Source organism: Acinonyx jubatus, chromosome D4 (genome assembly GCF_027475565.1).
Source record: "Acinonyx jubatus isolate Ajub_Pintada_27869175 chromosome D4, VMU_Ajub_asm_v1.0, whole genome shotgun sequence".
Classification (NCBI taxonomy): domain Eukaryota; kingdom Metazoa; phylum Chordata; class Mammalia; order Carnivora; family Felidae; genus Acinonyx; species Acinonyx jubatus.
The window spans coordinates 91,926,609-91,942,051 of record NC_069391.1 but is presented as its reverse complement, the minus strand read 5'-3'; the positions used below and the strand labels follow the sequence as shown (position 1 = coordinate 91,942,051).

The 15,443-nt window shown below is 60.2% G+C and overlaps 1 protein-coding gene across 8 annotated transcripts in view; it reads left to right on the top strand.

Moving 5' to 3' along the window:
* Positions 1–15,443, top strand: part of WNK2 (WNK lysine deficient protein kinase 2) — a 132,185-nt gene that overhangs the window by 48,833 nt on the left and 67,909 nt on the right. For 7 of the 8 annotated variants that reach the window (XM_053205408.1, XM_053205413.1, XM_053205414.1 and 4 more), the window contains exons 8-19: positions 1,285–1,567; positions 5,375–5,577; positions 7,266–7,397; positions 7,683–7,874; positions 9,139–9,708; positions 11,655–11,948; positions 12,353–12,402; positions 13,130–13,298; positions 13,385–13,501; positions 13,696–13,866; positions 14,061–14,106; positions 14,580–14,699. In XM_053205408.1, the coding sequence (XP_053061383.1) occupies positions 1,285–1,567; positions 5,375–5,577; positions 7,266–7,397; positions 7,683–7,874; positions 9,139–9,708; positions 11,655–11,948; positions 12,353–12,402; positions 13,130–13,298; positions 13,385–13,501; positions 13,696–13,866; positions 14,061–14,106; positions 14,580–14,699 (2,347 nt within the window). The remainder of the gene's footprint in view (positions 1–1,284; positions 1,568–5,374; positions 5,578–7,265; positions 7,398–7,682; positions 7,875–9,138; positions 9,709–11,654; positions 11,949–12,352; positions 12,403–13,129; positions 13,299–13,384; positions 13,502–13,695; positions 13,867–14,060; positions 14,107–14,579; positions 14,700–15,443) is intronic. The other variant, XM_053205410.1, reaches the window with a different exon arrangement.

Below are 15,443 nucleotides of genomic sequence, written 5' to 3'. Positions count from 1 at the left end.
TGTCCTCTCCATTTATTTGCGTCTCCGTGGACTCATGGTTTTGTTGGTGAGTTACCCATGCCACATAGTACTTTACCCCAGATGCAGCACTGTACACGTGTGTGGTCTCACACTGTCCCTGCGGTCAGGGATCTGGGCGGCTTAGGGGTCCCTCTGGCTCTGGGTCCTCCACGCCATGTGGCCAGGGCGTCATCCAGGGCTGACCGGGGCCGAGGGTCTTTCGGCGTCTGTGTCACTCACCTGGCTGCTGGCAGGCCACTGTTTCCAGCCGGTGGGTTGTTCCATAGGCCACTCGTGACATGGCTTCCCGTGAGCCCGAGATCCACGGGAGGGTGTGGAGGGGCGGACAGAGACCACACATGTGGTGTCCTGTGTAACCTCATACCAGCAGTGACACCTGTCACTCCTGCCGCCACAGGTCACTTGTGCTCCCCGCCACGTGCATTGGTGGATGTGCTCCTCAGGCCATCACGGCGTCACTGTGTGTTTTGATGCCCAGCACGTGTGCCTTTGGACCGTGGAGGTGCTGGGTGCCGGCCCGCGTCCTCCCACGCATCCTTTGTTCCTCGTTCTCTGAGAGTGGCTTGCTTTCAGGCACAGTGAGGTGTCTAGGTCCCTCCTCCTCCTCTTGCCTGAAACCACTATTCCGTGGGGAGCTCAGCTGTCACACTGGCCAGACTCCGGGCACCACCCCGGGCCCAGCTGGTGTTCTGTGCGCCTGCACACACGCTCATGTGTGCACCTATGCACACGTATGTCTGCTGTATGTTGAAAGCCGTGAGTTCGCTCGTCTCCTGATAGGTGCCAAAAGTTCTGTGCTCTGGCTTTCTCCCTTTCCACACGAGGCTCCCACGGTGATGGGGCAGAGATGGGCCTCCGTTGCTTCGTGGTTTTGCCCTCGGTGTCCTCTGGGAGAGCTGTGACTTTTCCCAGAGATTCGGGGCTCCTTCACAAATGCTCTCCTGGGTTCAGAGTTTTCCGGGCATGGGTGCCCCCGTCCCCCCTTGTCTCAAGTTGCACGGTGCACCCCCTTCCCTTTGTGCGTTTTTTTTGGAGAGCTGTCCGGCCAGAGGCAGCTTAGGGTCCCTCCCCTCCCTGCACTCATCCCACGGGCACACGCACCTGCTGCAGCCTCGCTGTCCCAGGAGCGGCACTGTGCAGGTCCAGAGGGCTGTGCTTTTTGCAGACAGGCGGGTGAGAGATAGGGTGGGGCCTGAGAGGGGCTTCTGCAGAAATCCTGTGAATGGGAGGTGACTAGTAATGGTGTGGCACCGCCCTTTGCAGATCGAGTCGGGATTCTTCCACGAGAGCGACGTGAAGATTGTGGCCAAGTCCATCCGCGACCGAGTAGCATTGATCCAGTGGCGGCGAGAGAGGATCTGGCCGGCGCTGCAGCCTCTGGAGCAGCGGGACCCAGGCAGCCCCGACAAGGCCAGGGGCCCGCCCGCACCCCTGCAGGTCCAGGTGACCTACCACGCAAAGGCTGGGCCGCCGGAGCCCGAGGAACCCGAGGCAGACCAGCACCTCCTGCCTGCCGCGCTGCCGGCCAGCGCCACCTCCCTGGCCTGTGAGTGCCGTCCTCCCCGCGCCCGCGCCCCCAGCCCGCGCCTCAGGTGTGGACCGCAGGTGCGGGCGAGCGCTCTCCCTGGGGCCGGGGGGCACTGGGGTGTCTTTGGCTCGTGGAAGCCTAGCGTCTTGGGACAGGCGGGGAGAAATGTGCAGAGTGATCCAGAACCTCCTGTGCCCCAAGCCAGTAGGAGGGAGTGGCTCATCCAGCTACTGCTTCTATGTGGAGGCCAGTCCTGGCCGCGGGGCCTGGTGGGGGCATCCCCGCCGGACACCACTGCCCTGGGGCCGAGAACGGCTGCAGTCTCCCGTGGTCCTGGTGCTCTCAGCCGTGACCTTTGCTGCCAGGATTACATGTCCCCGAGGTTATCTCCCTTCTAGTGCCCGACCTTTGGCACCTTAACCCTGTTTCCCAGGGTATCACTGATGGCTTGTTGGGAATCACGCTGAGTCCCGGATGACTGGGAGAGGGAACAGAGGGTCTCCTGTAAGTCTGGGCAGAAGAACGGCCTGCCTTTGCTGTTAGTAGCCTAAAAATCCAGCTGTGGGCTGAGGGTTGAGGACGTGGCATCTTCCGCCCATTCTGTGAATAAGTGCGGAGTATGACTGTAGCCTACCTGGGCCACGTTTTTAGGCTGTTCGTGTGGAGAGGTCAAAACCTCCTGCTCGATTGATTTAATAGGAGCACGTCATTTATCGTTAAAACAATAGTGACGTTCTTCTAAGTAGGCTACTTAAATTCAAACCAGTAGCTAGCTGCTGCTTAGCGTGCTTGCCTCTGGCTTCCTCCCGACCCGCTGGCATGCTCTGGAGAAGACGGGCACTGCGTCCTCATCCCACTTTTTGATAAGCCAGCGGTTAATCAACGGGCATAAACTTTGCGTGGGAAAAGGCTCTCTGTATCGGGCACACGTCACACACCAAACACCTGGCTGTTTGAACAGTTTCCAGGCAGGAGAGACACCCGGACCTGGAACGCAGTCTGCCGGGGTCAGCTGTCCCTGCACAGACTCGACCTGCCGTGCAGACACGGATCGCACGGTGGCTCAGCATGGGTGGGGGTTCTGTCTGCAGACACGGTCTCCCTGTCGATCCAGGGCGGTTCTGTGCGTTCATTGTGAGTTCTGTAAAGCAGATAACGTGGTCACGTCGTGTAAAATTCAGACAGTACCGGGGGTGTGCAGCAGAGGTCAGTTACTGTTCCTCCTTGGAGGCCACTGGTGTTGCCTGTCTCTTAATGGTAACTTCCAGAGATAATGTGTGCATAGAATCATTCATGTGCACCCACACGTATGTGCATCTATGCACACGTGTGCATGCAGCAGAACCCACACACATGGGTGTCCACAACGTACTGAGCATACTCGCACACACAAAAGCCGTGTGCTTTGCGAAGGTGAGATGACGGGGTCCGGGCTGCACACACATCACTGGAAAAGGGACCTGATCTTAAGTAGCAAGGTGGGTGGGCAGACGCATGCATGTCAGAAGGTACAGCAGGCATCATGCTGTGGGGTTCTCCACCACAAGCTGCCCACCTCAGCCCAGATCAAGTTCATTGAGAAGGTGTGGGCCAGCACCCAGTGGCTGCAAGAAGGCGCTTTGTCAGTAGGTTTAAAAGATGTTTTTTTTTAAGTTTACTTATTTATTTTGAGAGAGAGAGAGAGAGTGAGAGAGGATGTGAGCAGGGGAGGGGCAGAGAGAGAGGGAGAGAGAATCTCCAGCAGGCTTCCACACTGTCAGCACAGAGCCCAGCTCAGAGCTCGAACCCCTGAACCATGAGATCATGATGTGAGCCCAAATCAAGAGTTAGACGCTTAACCAACTGAGCCACCCAGGTGCCCCTAAATTTTTAATTCTAGAAATAACACATTCCCTTTATTTTTTTTAGGAGTAGAATTCAGTGATTCATCACGTACATACAACACCCAGTGTTCATCCCAGGTGCCCTCCTTAGTCCCCATACCCCATCCAGCCCATCCCCCACCCACCTCCCTCTGTCAACCCTCAGTTTGTTCTCTATCATCAAGAGTCTTTTGTGGTTTGTTTCACTCTCTTCTCTTTCCCTCCTTTCCTGTATGTTTATCTGTTTTGTTTCTTAAATTCCACATATGTGTGAAATCTGACTTATTTCACTTAGCATGATACATTTTCACTCCATCATTACAAATGGTAAGATTTCATTCTTTTTGATGGCTGAGTAATATTCCATTATATATATATGTATATATATATATACACACATATTTACATACACACACATATATATACATATATGTGTGTATGCAAATATATATCGTATCTTATCCATTCATTTGCAGTGGGTATTTGGGGTCTCTCCATAGTTTGGGTATTAAACACATTCTGCTTAAGAAAGTAAAATGTTGCATATATGGTTAAAGTTGGTTTATATGAAATTTGCCAAGTCTGTACATACTCTTTTTCTTGTGCACACACTGTGTGTTTCTGTGTTTCTGTCTTGTGTGTGTCTGTCTCTATTGCTCTGTCTCTGTGTGTCTGTTTCTGCGTGTCTCTCTGTGTCTCACTGCATGTCTCTGTGTGTGTCTGTCTCTGTAGGTCTTTCTGCGTGTGTCTCTTTGTATGTCTTTGTCCTCTGTGTCTCTCTCTGCATGTGTCTCTTTACGTCTCTGTGTGTCTGTCTCTGTCTCTAGGTTTGTCTGCATGTGTCTCTGTATGTGTCCGCATCTCTGTCTCTGTGTGCAGGAGGAAATGACCACCAACTGCTCACTGAAAGTCACCACGTGTCTAATGGGTTCTGTGCAGTTATAGACCTTGGGGCTCTCGTGTCCTCCCAGGTTAGAGTGGGCCCTGATGAGCCCCTGGGAAAAAATGACTTTGATGTAAAGCCAGCAGGATTCCCTTCTACTCCATTCGCTTAAATTACAAATGGACACAATGCTGGCTCTCCGAGGCGCCCTGTAGACGTGCTTGGTGCTGTGGGTGGGAAGCCACAGTGTCCGTGTACATTCTGGAGTCTGGAAGCAGGAAGCAGAAGGTGCCATTTCAAGCAGGATTTTGTCTTCACCGTTCAGTGGCCTGGCCATGCAGGCGGCCTGTCGTCCCCACTGTGATTCGGGGAGGTGAGCCCGTGGCCACGGGGCCTGTCTGTGCCTGGTGTGTGGGGGGCTCCCTCCGCTGTGGCACTGGTGCGGGGAGCCGCCCCCTCTCGGCCTCTCTGCGGGGTGTGGCCTCGCCTGCCCCGTTTTCCAGCTGGGTTACGGGTGGGCCCGAGATGTGAGGGCCGGGCTTGGACTCAGCTTTTCCTGCTTTGTGCTCTTTGTCGTGGTGGTGAAGGTGGTCAGAGTCCCCGCCCCGTAAAATACAGATGAGCGTCGCTTCTGCCACAGGACCCTAGTTTCTAGCCTCTCCTAGCTTCTGTCAGCCTCCTAAGGCCCCTTGCTGAGCTCTCGCTCTCCAGCCGGGCCAGGCAACAGGTGAGGGCCCTGTCTGTGGCCAGGGTGGACACACTTCCTGCAGAGGATGGTGTCAGGTGCCCTCCTGGGACCCGTGGTGCCCATGGCAGATGGCCCCTGGACCGCATTGGGGTGGGGCGCCAGGGCATCCCCGGGTGGGTTCCAGCCCCTGCCCCCCATCGTCCTGGAGTGATTTGTCTAGAACGATAAGCACTTAAGTGCTCAGGTGACTGAGAAACCTGGCCAGGTCCCGGTTTGCGGGAGAGCGCAGGGGACCGGCTGAGCATCGTGTCTGAGCACCGTCGCGGTCCCCAGACCGTGTGTAGAGTGCGTGGGGTGGTGTCTGCTCTGAGCCGTGCCTTTGTCCTTCCCAGCGGATAGCACGTTCGACAGCGGCCAGGGCTCCACCGTGTACTCGGACTCTCAGAGCAGCCAGCAGAGTGCGGTGCTGGGCTCGCTGGCGGACGCGGCCCCGCCCCCGACTCAGTGCGTGTGCAGTCCCCCGGTGAGCGCGACTGACGGGCCTGTCCTGCCGTACAGCCTGCCCTCGCTGGGGCCCTACCAGCAGCCTGCCGTGGTGAGTCAGCCCCTCCCCCCGTGGCCTGGAGCCCCACGGGCAGCCCAGGCTGCGCTGGCCCGTGGTCAGGCCCCGGGGAGGTCCACCCTGCTGGGACGTTGGGGGCTGTGCGCTGAAAGGCCCACTGGGTGGGAGAACAGGAGCGCGGAGCCCAGACCGCAGAGCTTGGCGGCTGTGGCGGAGCTGGCATCGTTTCTAGTAACGACACCGTTGGTTCCACTTGCGTGTCTGGCCCCGCTGAGGGGGTCGTACGTGTCCCCGGGTAGCTCTCCACTGGTCACCACGCAGCCGTTAAACGTTAGACGGCAGAATTGTGGGGAACGTGTTCAGCCACGGTTGACAAACCTGTAGGGTAACTTGTAAGATGCGGAGACGGAGCCTGATGGGTGAAGCGGGAACAGCCGGGGGGGAGGGGGTGGCAGTTGGGGGGGGGGTCCGAGCCGGCCTTTATTCTTCAATTTGATTTGATTTATGCCCGGATGAACCCCATGCTTCACAGCTGCAGAGCTGGGCTGCGGAGGGGGGTCCAGAGGGAGAGTCAGGCCCCTAGGCCCCCTTCCCAAGGGTCCAGCTGCTGCTGCCTGAGCACCGGTCCCCGTCCTGTGGGCCTGGGCCGTCGGGCAGGCTCAGAAGGTCCCTCTGGAGGGCATTTGTGTCTGCTGAGTCCTGGACTCGTTTCCAGCTCCCGTTTGTGGCTTTGCTGGTTTCATGAGATGAAGTGAAGCAGGATTTTAAACGGCAGCAGAAACTCACGTAGGGAAAGGCGATTGTCACCTACAGTGGTGGCAGTTGGCTCTGGGTGGCCCATCCTGCGTGCAGGGCTCCCCCTGGGCACATGGCTGCGGTTCCTGCACGGTGGCTTCAGGTGAACACGGAGGGGAGCTCATCCCTCCCTGCAGGACTTTCGTAAAGCATTTACTGTGAAGGACACAGTGAGTGGTGAGGCCTGGCAGTTCCTGTCACCCAGAAAACCAAAGCACTTTCCGAGTCGGCCTCGGACATCTTTCCTGTGTCCAAACCTGTGCCCCCCACAGCCCCCACCTGCATCTCCCATCTCCGTATTTGAAGTAAATCCCAGAAGAGTGTTTTGCCCATAAAGATGTCAGTCTGTACGTCTGCAGGATCAGGATTCTTGAAAACAGAACCTGACAGCATCATTATACCTAAAAATGAGCAAGTGAGCAGCTCTTCCTTAACAGTGTCAGACACCCAGCGCTCAGACTGTGGACTCTGGGTCTTCTGTGCTGCCACTGGCGGTGGGGACTCTGGTGGCCGACTCACTGAAGATCCCGGCTCTGTCCCACTATCTGTTCTCACTTTCCCGAACCCTGCTTGTGATGTATTTGCGGGTCTGTGTTTCACACGGGCCCATAGATGAAAAGCAAGCTCATTCATATCTCTCTCCCACTGAATGTCCTGGTTCTGCAAAGCCTTTATGGTGTTCTTTTCTCATGATTGCATAATGTCTCATAGACCTGAAGTTCCAGAACATTCCTTGGTTGGGAGTAGTGGCTGTTCTCAGCTTAGGGACCACCACATCTCACTTCTGCCAAGTTCTGTGCCCAGGCGAGTCCCTAAAAGAGTGAGAGGCATATGGGGAGCGGGTGGCAGGTCACTGTGGCTGTGGAGCTCGAGCTGGGTGGGGGGCCTGAGGGCAGCTGGTGAGTGGCTCTCGGTGCTCTCTGCAGCCTGGACTGCCGGGGAGCTCCATCCCACCCCCAGCCCGCCCTCCGCTCCCGCAGCAGCATTTCCCGGAGCCAGCCATAAGTTTTGCTCCCGTGTCGACGGGCCCGGGCCAGCCTGTGCCTGCTGGCCAGCAGGTGAGTGTGGGCTGCCCTTGCTCACAGCCACCACCCTGGATGTGCAGCGAGCTCTACTGGCCTGGGTCCCCTCTGCTCCTTCTCTGTGGTTGCCCGGCACCTGGGGTGCAGATGGGAGTGGGGTTTATAGATCCATAGCACTTGGAAGAGCCCCGCTTACACAGAATGATGCCTTCAGATATGCGTGTCTCAGGCTCCGGGCTGGGTGTGTGTGTGCATGTTGGGGTGGGGGAGGCTCAGCAGGATGCCGATCTAAGAGAAGCCTCCCCCCGCATTTCTCTCCAGCCTCCTCCACTGGCCCAGCCGGCGCCCTTGCCCCCTGTCCTGGCCCCACCGCCCGTGGGCCCCCTCCAGCCGGTGCCCCCTCATCTGCCGCCCTACCTAGCTCCGACTTCCCAGGTGGTGGCCCCCGCTCAGCTGAAGCCCCTCCAGATGCCGCCAGCACCTCTGCAGCCTCTGCCTCAGGTGCCTGCTCAGGTAAAACCCCCCTCCCCCCACTGCCCTCCACCTTGCCTTCGCCCCCAGCCTGGCTGGCCGCTCCTTGTACTCTGGGCTCTGAGTGCTCATGGGTCCTCGGGATGGGAGCACTCCCTGGGGCTGGGGTGGCCGTGCCCATCTGCCCTGGGTGTCTCTCCCAAGTATGTCCGGGACAGAGAGAGGTTCGGCCCAGGGTCAGGGCCACGGGAGTCAGGGTGTAGCACAAAGCTATGGCCACGGTCTATCATGGAGCCACCCAAGGCTGTGCCCATTGTGAGTCCAAGGCCTCAAATGACCAGGGACACTGGATAGTACATGGTGCTTGGGTGCTGTTGCCGGGGTTAATGCCATCGACGGCGTACCTGTCACTGGCCCATCACACCACGTCGGTGGGATGCAGAAGGGAGCTGTGCCACACATTGAAGGTGTGAGCGTCCCCACGGTTTGTGGAAGCCCATGGGAGAGTCTTGTCACCTGGTCTTGTCCTCAACACAGTCACCGTCTAGTTAAGCTCCTGTTCCCTTTCTGGCGGTAACAGTGTTGAGTGGCTTTTCCGATAGGTAGAAGTTGGCTTGCAGACTTTTGTTGCTTGATAATCGCGGGAAGACTGGCATTATGTGACGATGCTCACATGTTGGCCACTGAAAAGGCTTTAAAGAGAGAATCCGCCGAAATGTGTTAAGTGCTGATTCCAGGAGGCCAGATAGCGGGTGTCTCCAGGATGGAAGACCAGACGCGGAAGGTTCCAGAGCACCGCTGTGGGGCATGGCCCCAGCACGTGGGGGGTCTTGGATATGCTTTCCCCTGAGACAGCCCTCCAGAGTTTGGTCTCCCTGTGAGTGTGTTCAGACTGGGGGGTGTTAGACAAAGTAATTTCGGATCTTGGGGGCCAGTCTGGTGGTGTGGACGGTGCTGGCTCTCGAAAGAAAACGTGTGGAAGCTGCGAAGCCCGGAGTCACTGCTCCAAGCCCTCGAGTCTGAGCTGCCGGCTGGTTCCTTTCTGCAGCAGCTGCCTGGAAGTGCCGGGGCTGGTGGTGGGGGCATCAGGCGGGTGCGGGGTGGGCCGGCGGGGGGTGGGGCGTGCGTGCGAGCGGGTGTCAGGGATGTGTCAGGTGTGCATCAGGCGTGCGTGGTGCGGGAGGACTGTTATGGGGCTGGCGTGCGTCGGTGGGCGTGGGGCGGGAGGACTCGCGTCGGGCGGGTGTGGGGCGGGCGTTGGGCCGAGCGAGCCCTGGTGAGGCTGGCGTGCTCCCGTGTTTTTCAGGTGCCTCCGCTTCCCGTCGGGCCGCCCATTGCGCCCCTGGCCTCCATGGACAGCCTCTCCACAGCTCTGGCTGACCTGCCGGCCGCCACCGGGCCCGCCGTCCCCTCCGTCCCCGCTCCCTCTCAGTATTTCTCTCCCGCCGTCATCTTGCCAAGCCTCCCGCTCAGCGCCGCCGCCGCCGCCCCCCTGCCCGCGTCACCAGCCCTGCCCCTGCAGGCGGTCAAGCTGCCCCACCCCACCGGGGCGCCGCTCGCCGTGCCGTGCCGGACCATCGTGCCAAACGTGGCGGCCACCGCCACCGCCATCCCTCTGCTGGCCGTGGCCCCGCAGGGTGTGGCTGCCCTGTCCATTCACCCGGCCGCTGTGGCTCAGCTCCCGGCCCAGCCTGTGTACCCGGCAGCCTTTCCGCAGATGGTGCCCAGCGACGTCCCGCCTTCTCCCCTCCACGCGGCACAGAACATGCGGGCTGCCCCGTCCCAGCCTGCGCCCCCCACGCTGCCGCAGCCCCACCAGCCAAGCGTCACACACCTTCCAGAGCAGGCCGCTGCGGCAGGTGGGGCGGGGAGCCAGGTAATCCACCTGCCACGCAGGGCCCGCCCTCAGGTCCCGGAAGACGGCCTTAGCTGCTGACCCAGAGAGGTTCTCTGGCCTCTGCTTCTCCGTAGACCCGGGGGAGGAGGAGGGGTGGGCAAGCGGGCAGCTCTGTCCCTCAGCTGTGGCTTCTCATGCCGCGTGTGGCATGCCTGCTGTATCCAGAATTGCAGCTGCGGGAGTTGGGGTGACTGATGCTTCCACCATTGGGCTCTTTAGAGGGTCAGTGTTAGCTGCTGCTGCTGCTGGTGGTGGTGGTGGTGGTGGTGGTGGTGATGATGATGGGGTCCCTGGCCATGCCTTCTCCAGGCGGGGTCTAGAGCCCGTGTCTCAGCTCCAGGCGGGGCACCTGGGAGCCGGCTAGTGGCTCACCCCCATCCCAGCAGCCGGGGAGCAAGGCAGACGGGGCTCTGAGGAAGCGGACAGGTAGTGCTAAGGGCACACAGCTGTGGGTTTCAGGATGGCCAGAGCAGACAGGGATGACCCCTGGGGTCAGATGGGCACCTTAGGTGGCTTGCTGTGTGGACAGTGAAGGGCTGGCCTTCCCAAGACTCCATGCACCTGTTGGAGCTCTAAGCTGTTTTCCAACCTCACGTGAGGAGAGGAGCGGGAGTGGGGCCTCTCACCTGGGAGCTTGTTACCTGGGGACCTGTCACCTGGGGCCACCCCCCCCCCCCCCCGGGCCCCAAGTCTCAGCAGCTGTGTGGCCGCAGCGAGCTATTTGCCTTCTGAGCTAAGATCCCTCTCCTGTGTGCTGGGGCCAGTAGCCCCCCTTGGGCCTCGTGTTGAAGATCTACCCCCAATGCGCGTGGAGGAGCCAGGTGTCACTTTGCACTCTCTAGTCTCAAGTAAGACCGCGCATCTGGAGAGCACATAGGTTCTCCTGGCCGTTGATTCTCAATGCCTCATTCCAGGAAGGATTTGTTGGTGAAAGAAGGGCTGGTTTGTGTTGACAGCAGGGGGCAGAGGAGATGCAGCAGTCTGGTGCCCAACTGAACAAGCACCTGCCTGGCTCGTTAGTCGGGGTGACATCCGCTCAACCGGTTGGGGCTGTTTGCAGAAAGCCAAGGGTGCCGTGGAGGCCTGGGGTCTGCAGTGTCAGGGCCTGGACTGGTGCCTCTCTGCCTTCTGGCCTGGTGTGTGGGTCGCTGGCTCAGCCGGCAGCTGGGGCAGGCGCCGTGCGCCCACAGGCTGTTGGCCATGCCTGGCGGCCTCCCGGTGTCTGTGGTTTGTGGACGGGCCGGGCTGGCCGCCTCACGGCCTCCCTGTGCTGAGAGAAGACTCCCGTGAACACAGCAGCTGGGGGTCCTTCCGGGGGAGAAGGGGCTGTGGCTTTCACAGCCGATCCCCACGCCAGCGCGCCTAGCAGCGGGGCCTTCATGTTCCTGACCTCAACCTGGAGGCAGGGCGCGATGGAGGCTCCCGCTCTTTCACATGGGGGCCCACCTTCTGCCTGTTTTCTCAGCTGTCCCACCGGGAGCTTTTAGAGGGTCTGTGAGGAGCCCAGCCCGTGTCCCGAACCGCCCTCTGCAGGCCGAAGTCCCCGCTCCTCCCACACGTAGCTGACGGAAGGCCGGGGCAGTGTGTGGGTCAGGTCCCTCGGTGGCCCTGGGGAGCCCTGTCCATTGCTGAGTACTGGCCACTATTAGAGCTTCTCAGCTGGACTTAAGTTCGGAAGTGAAGTGTGGTTTTAGGTTTCATGGCACAGAGACGAGGACTTGGAAGTGCCCGCTGTTAGCGGTTACTGCTAAATGTGTGTGTTAACGTGTCCTGGGGCCAGGGGCCAGATTGCAGAGGAACGCCCATCACCCAGCCCTGAGTGGGTGCGCCTGCTTTGGCCCAGGACCCCCCCCCCCCCCACCACCACCTCTTGGCGGAGGCATGGCTGGCACTCCAACTGGCTTCCCTGTCCCCTGTGCCCCCAGATCTTGCTTGGCCACCCGCCTCCGTACGCTGTGGATGTCACCGCCCAGGTCCCCACGGCACCCGTGCCAGCCGCCATCCTCTCCCCACCTCTGCCCGAAGTGTTGCCGCCTCCTGTCCCCGAGCTGCCTCAGCTCCCCAGCTCCCTGGCCCCCGTGGTGGTGGCGGCCTCTCAGAACTTGCCCGTCCAGACCACGCCGCTCCTGCCGCCCACCTCCCACCCACCACCACCCACCGGGCCCGGGGTCGCCAGCCCCTGCCCGGCTGTGCAGCTGACGGTGGAGCCGGCCCCGGAGGTATGTGCCCCTGCCCCCTGCCCCCCGCACCCCCCTGCCCCTGACCCCAGAAGCCCCCTGAGCAGCGGTCTTAGGTCTCCGCCCTGGAGTTGGGACACACTCAGGAAGGTGGAAGGGTACCCTGTGACAGCTGCAGGCACTGTTCTTCCGCTCCCGCTAGGAGAGTTGTGGTGCTCCCTCGGGGGGATGGGAAGGCCCGTGTGCTCTCCTGAGGGGATGACCGCAGCGGGGCGGCAAACGGTGCGCCCTTGCTTTCAGGAATTCCGCGAGACGGAAGCTCTCGAGCCTGCCACCTTGTGTGGTCAGCTTCCTGGGCCGGCGAGGTGGGGGGACAGCAGGCCGTGTGCAGCTGTGTGGTGGGGAAGCCAGTATAACCCGTCCTCCTGTCCGTGGTCTTGTTTCAGGAGCAGTCCTCTCAGGAGAAGCAGCCCAGCGCCCCACAGAGCTGTGACAGGTACCGGCCCAGCTGGCCCGCGGGCTCCCATGTCCACCCAGACCCTCCCGCACTGCGGCTGCACACAGACCCCTGCCACCCTCGCCCTCGCCGGTCACAGCATCTAGCAGCGTCACCTGTTTCCGAGCCTGACGTGGCGGAGCTTCTCTGAAGTCCTCCAGGGTCTGGGTCCAGGTCCTGGCACCTGTCTGTGGTGCCTAGCATGTACCAGAAAAGGAGGCAGTGGGCAAAGAGTGGGCCAAGTGTGGCCCACGCCCCCAGCCTCCCGACTCCGTGGCTGTCGGCCACCTGTCTTTGCCTACCCATAGAGCTTGTCACATTGGGGGACGGAACCACATGCAGGAAGTGCTCATGTGTCCTGGTGTGCCAGCCCCAGGCAGTGCTGTGCAATCCCTCCTCAAACCCTGCTATGGCCCCAGGTGGTTGTTGAGTTCCTGTTGCACAGATGGGGAAACTGAGGCACAGGGGAGGATTTTCTTAATCCTCATGTGTTCCGTGAGCCATCTGGGCCTGAGTCACAGATCAAGAGTCAGAGAGGACAGAGGTCCCGTGTCAGACAGCCCTACGACCCCAGTGCCACTGAGGACAGGCCTTATGGTGGGAGAGGGGGCTGGGGGCCCTGAAGGTGGGATCGGGGCTGGCCTCACATCCTCTAGCTTTTCTGGCTATTTCCTGATCTCGCGTGAGGACTGTCTGCGGGTGGCTGTAACGTTGGGTTTTCACACAGCTACGGAGGCTCCGACGTTCCCTCTGGAAGAGAGATGAGCGACAGCTGTGAGGGTGCATTTGGTGGTGGGAGGCTGGAGGGCAGGGCCGCCCGGAAACATCACCGCAGGTCCACGCGTGCGCGCTCCCGCCAGGAGAGAGCCAGCCGCCCCCGGCTCACCATCCTGAATGTGAGTGGCCCGGCAGGGCAGGCCTGTGGGCACAGGGCTCCCCGGACGCGGCCTGCTCGTGGTCTCACCACCCCCGTGTCCTGCAGGTATGCAACACGGGCGACAAGATGGTGGAGTGCCAGCTGGAGACGCACAACCACAAGATGGTGACGTTCAAGTTTGACCTAGACGGGGACGCGCCTGACGAGATCGCCACCTATATGGTGAGGCCAGGTGTCTTCCCCTGACATAGGAAGGCCATCTCCTGCTTCCGCTGTCCCCTGGGGGCGCTGCTGCTGTCACTGAGCCGCCCCTGGGCTGAGTGCGGGGCGGAAGTGAAGTGCATCCGTCAGGGAATATCTCGTGCGGCGAGGCCCACGGCGTGTCCCCCTGAACAGGGCTGCCTGTGACGTTGCAGGTGGAGCACGACTTCATCCTGCAGGCCGAGCGAGAGACGTTCATCGAGCAGATGAAGGACGTCATGGACAAGGCGGAGGATATGCTCAGTGAGGACACGGACGTCGACCGGGGCTCCGACCCCGGGGTGAGCCCGCCGCACCTCAGCACCTGTGGCCTGGGCACTGGGGAGGTGAGTCCTGGGAGGGCCGGGCTGCTGGAGGATCTGCAGGTCACGCGGCTCTGGGTGAGGTGGCCCGGAGGGTGGGCGCTTGCGGCTCAGGGAGGGTCGACCGGGCTCCGGAGGCCCCTTGGGCGGCCACGCTGGGCTCTGCGGGAGGTTCTTGTTCCACGCGGTCTGCTGATGTCTGCTCCTTTACCTCCCAGGAGAGTCGCCAGTCCCAAGCAAACGCCCCCGTGTATCAGCAGAACGGTACGTCTGCCTTCTGGGCCCGCACCTGCCATCCTGACCGACCTCTGGAAGAGGCATTTCTGTCCTTGTCCCTTCTCTGTCTCTTGGGCGTTTGATAAGACCGTGTTGAGCATATCACAAGGGGGTTCGGCCGTGAAACTGGGGGGTTTGCTGGCGGGTGTGGTGAGCACCCTCAGGTGCAAGGATAGCTGACCCTGAGGAGCTGGGTGTGGCCCTGGTGGGGACTGAGCACAGCATGGACTGGCCGCTGCCTCTGTCCCCCCTTTGTTGATGGCATTGCCAATGTTCTGGGAACAAGCCCGTGTTGAGGGTGTTGTGTGAGCCCCAGGCTTCCAGGGAGGAGTCCCCCCAAGCGGGCTGCACATGCCCCCCACTGGTGTGAGAAGAGCAGGTCTGGTGCCAATGGCGAGGGGTCCTGTCAGCCATGGGAGAAATTCACTCTGTCTCTCCTGCTGTTTTGCTCTGCTCTGTAGTTCTGCACACGGGCAAGAGGTGGTTTATCATCTGCCCGGTGGCTGAGCACCCAGCGGCGGAGGCCCCTGAGCCTTCACCGCCACTTCCTCTGAGCTCCGTGCAGCCAGAAGCCAGCCAAGGTAAGAGCAGCCGGAAGTTCCACGCTCTTCTCCCCAGTAGCTTGGCCACTCGGCGTGCCAGCTCAGCCCGCACCGTCACCCCAAAGCCCAGCATGGCTCGTGGACCTCATCAAGTCCACCTGGTTTTCCACCTAGTCAAGGTGGCGCTCGGGCTCGGGCGGCCCTTACTGTCCTCGTGCAGGTGACGCACCCGACCGCTCAGCTGTGTGCCCAGCGACTCTGACCTTGCTCTCTCTTACCGCTGTGGGCGATGGCTCCCACCTCCTATTTCTTCCCTCTGTGTGGCCCACCTGTAGGACACTCTCCTCCTTACTCCGCTTACTCTGGGGGTGGAGTGGGAAAGTCCCTTTCAGTACTAAGACTCTGATTTTAAATTGTCCCCAAGGGGAACTAATACCGATTTGGCCGTGTGGGGACAGATGCCAGCAAGCTTGCCCTTGGGGCGATCGTTAAATCCTTATTCCGTGGTCCCTTGGGAGGCTGAAAATAATCACTTGAACAGATTAAGGTCTAATTCCCTGTAAGCTGGCAGGAGAAAGTTGCCAGTTATGTAATTTGATCTAACTTTATGGCACATGGGTGAAGAATATTTGTAAATCATTTTTCATTTTATATCATGAGCTCCCAGTGACTTCTGTTATACTTCTGAAGGTTTGTTCCCATGGGGAAAAGGTCAGCCTGATAACAGAATCCCAGCACAGCCATAAACAGACCTGGTGACCTCAGGTAAAGGACCTGGCCCAC